The sequence below is a fragment of the Lygodium microphyllum genome, chromosome 1 (genome assembly GCF_053477565.2).
Source record: "Lygodium microphyllum isolate KBCC chromosome 1, Lygodium_microphyllum_v1.1.10, whole genome shotgun sequence".
Taxonomy (NCBI): Eukaryota; Viridiplantae; Streptophyta; class Polypodiopsida; order Schizaeales; family Lygodiaceae; genus Lygodium; species Lygodium microphyllum.
Window position 1 is genome coordinate 148,591,304 of NC_141135.1, and position 6,000 is coordinate 148,597,303.

Below are 6,000 nucleotides of genomic sequence, written 5' to 3' on the forward strand. Positions count from 1 at the left end.
CTTACAGAGGCCCTGCCACACACGAAGTAGGCTACGGAGGAAGGAGGATCTGGGGGGGCGTGATCTGGGCCGTCGTGAAGATCCATCTCAAGGACAACCTCCAATCACCGCCTAGCCTCGGTCTACACTCCTGGAGACCCTCCTACAATAGGACCTTCCATGTCTGCCCTCCTGGTGTGAGACGGCGGACTACTAGCTTGCCCAAAAGGGGCAGACTTCGATACTCTGGGTCTATCATCCCAAGTCCTCCCTCTGACCAATGGCGGATGATGGTCGCCCATGCCACCTTGGCCCAAGAGTCCTTGGAACCGTCAAACGCGGCCCAGAGAAAATTCCACACTAGGCGGTGAAGCTGATCTACACAGGACCAGAAAAAAGCACCAACACGAGGCAATGTACCAGGCCGTCGCTAATAAACCTGGTTAACCACCAAGGCTCGGCCCGCTAGGGAAAGGTAAGCAGTACTCTAGTAAGTCAACTTCCGCCGAACAGAGTTGAGGACTGGAAGAAACTGCTGGGCAGGAGGGATGTCAAGTCCCACCTGGAACCGTAGGTAATGGACGATGTGCCCTCTGTACACCCATCTAAATCCGAAGTGGGCGCCCCACTCCGTGCTAGAGTCCGGGTCCCAACCAACTTTCACTAGTTGATTTTCGCTCTCATTGCATCGCAAAACATCTCAAGAGCTTGTCTCACTCTCTTCAACATCAGCTCATCGTCCTCTATGTAGAGTATTGTATCATCTACACACTCTAAGTCTAGCAGCTCCGGTCTCCTCTCTCATTGAAAGTCGGAGGCCACGTAACCGCTCACACGTGACCTGAGGAAGTAAGACATCACCTTTGCAAAGAGTACGAACAGATATGGGGCCAGAGGGCAGTCGTGTCGGACTGATCTCTCGAGCAGAAACTCCTCCCCTTGCCTGCCACCTATCAGAACCCTGCTGATAGCTAATATGTAAAGTGCAGAGATCCCGCGAATCCATGCCTGGGGGAAGCCCGACCTCACCATGGTACCCTCTAAGAATTCCCAGTCAACCCTGTCATAGGCTTTCTCGAAATCCAGTAGTAGTACCGCTAATTCCTGACTACTGTGTTGGGCCCACTCTATCGCCTCAAAGAAGGTGAAGACATTCTCTAGGATGCTCCTATCCTGGACAAAGCCTATCTATGTGTCATGAATGATGTCTGGAAGCACAAGGCCGAGTTGCCTACCAATCATCTTGGCCAGTGCCTTATAGGCCACTAACAATAGGGTGATCAGTCTCCACTGGGATAGCTCCAACTGGTCTCCCCCTTTGGGGAGGAGACTGATAAGACCTGCTGATAGATTCCTTGGCATCCGTCCTAAGCTGAAAATCTCCTGGAAGGCCAGCAATAGAGGATCATTCACCACCTCCCAATAGGTAGTGAAGAAGGCCTTGAAAAGGCCATCCTCTCCTCGGAATTTATGCCCATCCTGTGCATGGAAAGCCTCCTCTAGTTCCTTCTCTGTGAAGGGGTCTAGAAGGAAGCATCCCATCTCCTCTGTGACGAGGGATGGGATGTGATCCTAGACCTGCTGTGTGCGTCGTTGTTTTTTGGCTGAGGCTGTTTCTCTTGTTGGAAAAGGCATGTATAGTAGTCAGTGGCAATCTCCATCACCTCATCTGGGCTAGAGCGAATCCTCCCATACTGATCCCGAAGGCTGCATATGTGCTCTCCTGAGGTGCGGGGCTGATGCACCTAGAAGAACTCCTTGCACATTGTGTCCCCCTTCTACGTCCAAAAGGCTGTTAAGGTGCGGAATGAAAACTCCAAGCGCTTGTCCTCTAGGCTTGCGAGGTTTGCTCGTGCGCACATCTCTTGTGCGTGGAGGATGGGATCCCCTGGTGCCTCTTATAGGAGTCTCTATGTGGCTGCTAGGTCCCGCCAGAGTGTTCTCTCCTCCCAGCTCTATTGCTTGGCTTGTAGGGCTGCCTCCTAGCAGATACTACTCGACTCGGCTAGGGCTTGTACACCTCCTCTACGATCTAGTCCCTCCTGCCCCACTCCCTAGTCCAAATCTACTCAATATGTCTCTTCACCTCCTCCCTCCTGTAGATTGAGTTAGGGATCCGATAGGATCGTGTGTCTAGGGCAGAGGCTGGGGCATCAAGTGTTAGGAGAACTAGGCAGTGATTAGACAAAGTGGTGCCTGCCAACTGCCCGACCTGGCCTCCACGAGAGCATCCCCACTCTCCCACATAAAACCTATCTAACCACTCCAGCAAAACTCCGCCTAGCCGCCTGTATCCCCAAGAGAAGTCCAGCAACCTCTCCCTCCTGTGGAAAGCAAGGTCACTCCCAGCATCGCGTGCTCCTACTGCCAGTAGGAAGACCTCCCATGCCTCCTGCTCCTCCCGAGCCATGCCCTAGTAGTTTTTGCCTCTGCTCTACTAGTTCTCTAAGGCCTCGAGGTGGTTGAAGTCTCCTCCAACAATCGAGGAGTCCACCTCTGGGAGTCCTGCTGCAATCTCCACCCAGAACCTGCTGCGTGCCCTAACCTCACTAGGGGCATAGACATTGACAGGCGGGAGTTGTCTTCTTGTGTTGGCAGTTCAAGGTTTGGGCAGCCGAGTCTTATTTATAGGATGCAAGGCCCTATTGTGCACATTGTTGTGTGATCACCACTCTTGGACTAATGGCTTGTAGGTTGACACATTTGTACACGGGGATGGTGTGGCCTAGTGGTATGGAACACTAGTTCTTGGGATGTAGTTGTGACTTCACATGTTGCTAGCTCCCAAGCACGGAGGTGAGCCCCTTTGGCTTTATGGCTGGGAGATGAGCCTAATGTCCATTACCCATATATTTGTGGATATAGCTTTTATCGTGTCTCATGTGGGGGTTGGATTGTAGGTAGATGTTTCATTGGTATGAGAGCGTCAACCGACTATCTGATGTGAGATTCGATGATGTGCACAATAGGGCCTTGAGTCCTATAAATTGGAGTCAGCTAATCTAACCTTGAATGCCTTTTGTGCATTTGCACTAGGTCACTCCATGACCAGTGTGACCAATGCTACTAGTGCGATCTGGATGTCTCAGGTTGTAACACCTTGCATATTGCACAAGTAATCAACTATAGAGTGCATTTTCACTCATTTGAGTTCCACCTCAATTGGTGGTTTTAACTTTCAACTTATAACCATACTTATCATGTGCCACGTATATCCTATTAGCAGAATGCTTAGCATGATTAAATTCATGGGAGATAGTGCTCCCACTCATGAGACACGCATAGCATATCCTCCATACTTTGAATCATTCTTTTGGGCTACCCCTTGATTTCAAAAAACATAGTTAAACAGATCTATAGTCTCTAGAAGACCGCTTGCCAAAAACAGTTTACGGTTTAGGGTTCATAGAATAATTGGAAACCACTTTGGTTGATTTTATATGCTAACTTTGTCTTTTGGATTTCTTTGTTTCCTTTCTTTTCATCTCTTGTGCTTGGATGTGTGTATTTTTCCATGTTTCTACTTCTGCCCTCTTTCAATAAGAGTCAGTGTGTTGTCAGAGATCCATGAGAATTTATAAATCTACCTGATGGTTACTTTTTGTATGACAGCCATGGGAAATGGGCAGGATGGATGTTGGTAGTTCATTAACACAGATCCAGAGTCCTATCATGAATACAGTAAATTCTACATTTTATAGCAGTAGTTCTGAACAAGTGGATAGTGTGCAGCCAAGATATAGGCTGAAGGATTCTGATACCAAAAGTGAAGCTACACAACAAAACAAAGCTGAAGTTAAGCAAAATGCTCCTTTCAACTGGCCTTCTGAAGATCTGGGAAGGCCAAAAGAAATAGGCAATGCCATGAGCAGGGCTGCAGAGAGCTCTCCTACAACATCAAGTCTTGATCAACAAGGAAAGCAGAAAGTTTGGGTGCCCCCTTCTATCCCTGAAATTGTGATGCCTGGAGCTGCTGCTGCTATTGAAACTGAGGTGTATGTTCAAGATACATTAAAACCCCCAGCAAGCACGAAGCAGTCAGCAGGAGAGCTGAATGAAGAGCTACCATTGGTAAATGTAGAGATGGTTGTTGAATCAACAAGTGCACAACCTCTGGAAGAAAGCACTAGAAGAACCATGGATTCCTGTGCCACTGGCAAGCATGAAGATACTGTTATAGCGGGAGCAGCGGAGAAGGCAAGATCTTCCCGTGAGAGACCGTCTCCAGTGACACTCTCTCCAGTGACAATGTGTTATGGTTTTGAGAGTGAGAAAGTGCCAGATTTGCAGTCATTTGAGGATTTGGCAGACCACACAAGCTGTCAGGAACCAGCTGCAAGTAAACCTGCAAATATGTCAATACCAGTTCTGGAAGTGACAGACAGTTCTCACTGGGTTGGTATAGAGCCAGTGGTGACAGTACAGGATGTACCTCCTGCAACTGGCATAAGTGATATCTCAATATGGAGAGGGAAATTGCAGGACATTGCCAACTCCTCTCCTGTGACAGAAACTTTGGTGGCTCAGCAGCATCTAATGTATTCCAGGGCAGATGAAGAATACATGCAAGATTTGCCTGAATCTACTGCATCGATGGAAGCAGGAAGTTTGCAGAACATTCAGAAGTCAACTGTTGCTGCAGAGGCCACAGAGTCCATGGTGATAAAAAAGCCAGCTGTAATTCTGCAGGATGTACCTTCCTCAACTGGTGCAAATGGTGTCTCAATGGAGGAGAATGTGGAATTGCAGGACCATGCTAGCTCTTCTCCAACAACAGAATCTGCTGGTGTGGCAACATCAAGACAATACCAGGGCAGATGAAAGGGGTGTGCAAGATTCTTACTGAGTTTCCTGTATAAAGGAAGCAGCAAGTTTGCATGCAGAACATACAAAAGTCAACTGTTGTTCTGCAGGCGGCAAAGTCTGTATGGTAATTATGAGCAGGGTTCCTTGTATTTTCACAATTCACCTAACAAATGGCAACAGACAGGTTAGATCAGCAAGTCCATTGAGATAGGAGATAAGTACCATCAATGGAAATTAGCATCTCATCGTGTGCGGTTTTAAGATAACGTAGATGGTTGTGTAAATAAGTAGCTTCTGGCCACCTGTTCCAATCAACTGTTGGACTGAGGTTTTGTCCTTTTGGTCTGGTTTGTTTTCTTACTGGACCATTATAGGATTTAACCTATGGTGTGATCCAGTGCAATGGTATACTCAACTAGTACACCACCTTAGCTTGGTTTCCTGTCTTATTATTGATCGATTTTTAAATGAACATGAGTGGCACAATACCCGCCATTGCACAAGCATCTAGTGGACACCCAATGTGGCACGGCATTTGACACATCATTGCACAAATGTACAATTGGTGCTCATGGTCATTGAGATGGAGGCAGGAGAAAGAACAACTTGCAATTGAATGCATCTTTACAGGTGTAAGGTTGTGTAATGAGACTTTATAATGATGCTTTTAGCAAAGAAAAGATGTGGCATTTTGCTTCTATTATAGAAAAAAGTATTTGTAGATATTGATATGAAACAAGTGCTTGAAGATTTTGATCTTGAAGTAGAAAAGCTATATCCCACCACTTATGGGTCTTATTTGTAGATTGTCTTTAACTATGCGAATCAAGCAATGGACATATTGTCAATCAAAGTTTGCTTATTACTATGTGCCTCATTTCACTTGAATACAAAGGAATAGATAATCCTTTTGTGTACTTTTATGATTTTTTTGTTAACTTCTAGATGTTATACTATTAGCATATGTCTCTTAATTCTTCTAATGCATCCCTTCTTTTACAGGACTTGTGACTTTTCAGTAGTTTGACCCTAATTTTTACAACATGTTAGATTTTTCATTTTCATAATTCTCTCAAACTTTCATGTTGATAATGTAATTCTTAATTTTTCATTGGCATGAGATCGATGCCATTCCTTTGTAAAACTTCACTCCAAAAAAACACCTCAGTTTTTCCACACTTTCCACCATCATTATGGATTGAATCAATGAATGCT

General features: G+C 46.1%; 1 protein-coding gene across 3 annotated transcripts in view; it reads left to right on the top strand.

The window, feature by feature from the left end:
• Positions 1-5,637, top strand: part of LOC148041800 (uncharacterized) — a 143,067-nt gene extending 137,430 nt beyond the window's left edge. For 2 of the 3 annotated variants that reach the window (XM_087682567.1, XM_087682576.1), the window contains exon 10: positions 3,592-5,637. In XM_087682567.1, coding sequence (XP_087538693.1) covers positions 3,592-4,800 — 1,209 coding nt within the window. In that variant the 3' untranslated portion in view covers positions 4,801-5,637. The remainder of the gene's footprint in view (positions 1-3,591) is intronic. The other variant, XM_087682559.1, reaches the window with a different exon arrangement.
• Positions 5,638-6,000: the final 363 nt, after the last annotated feature.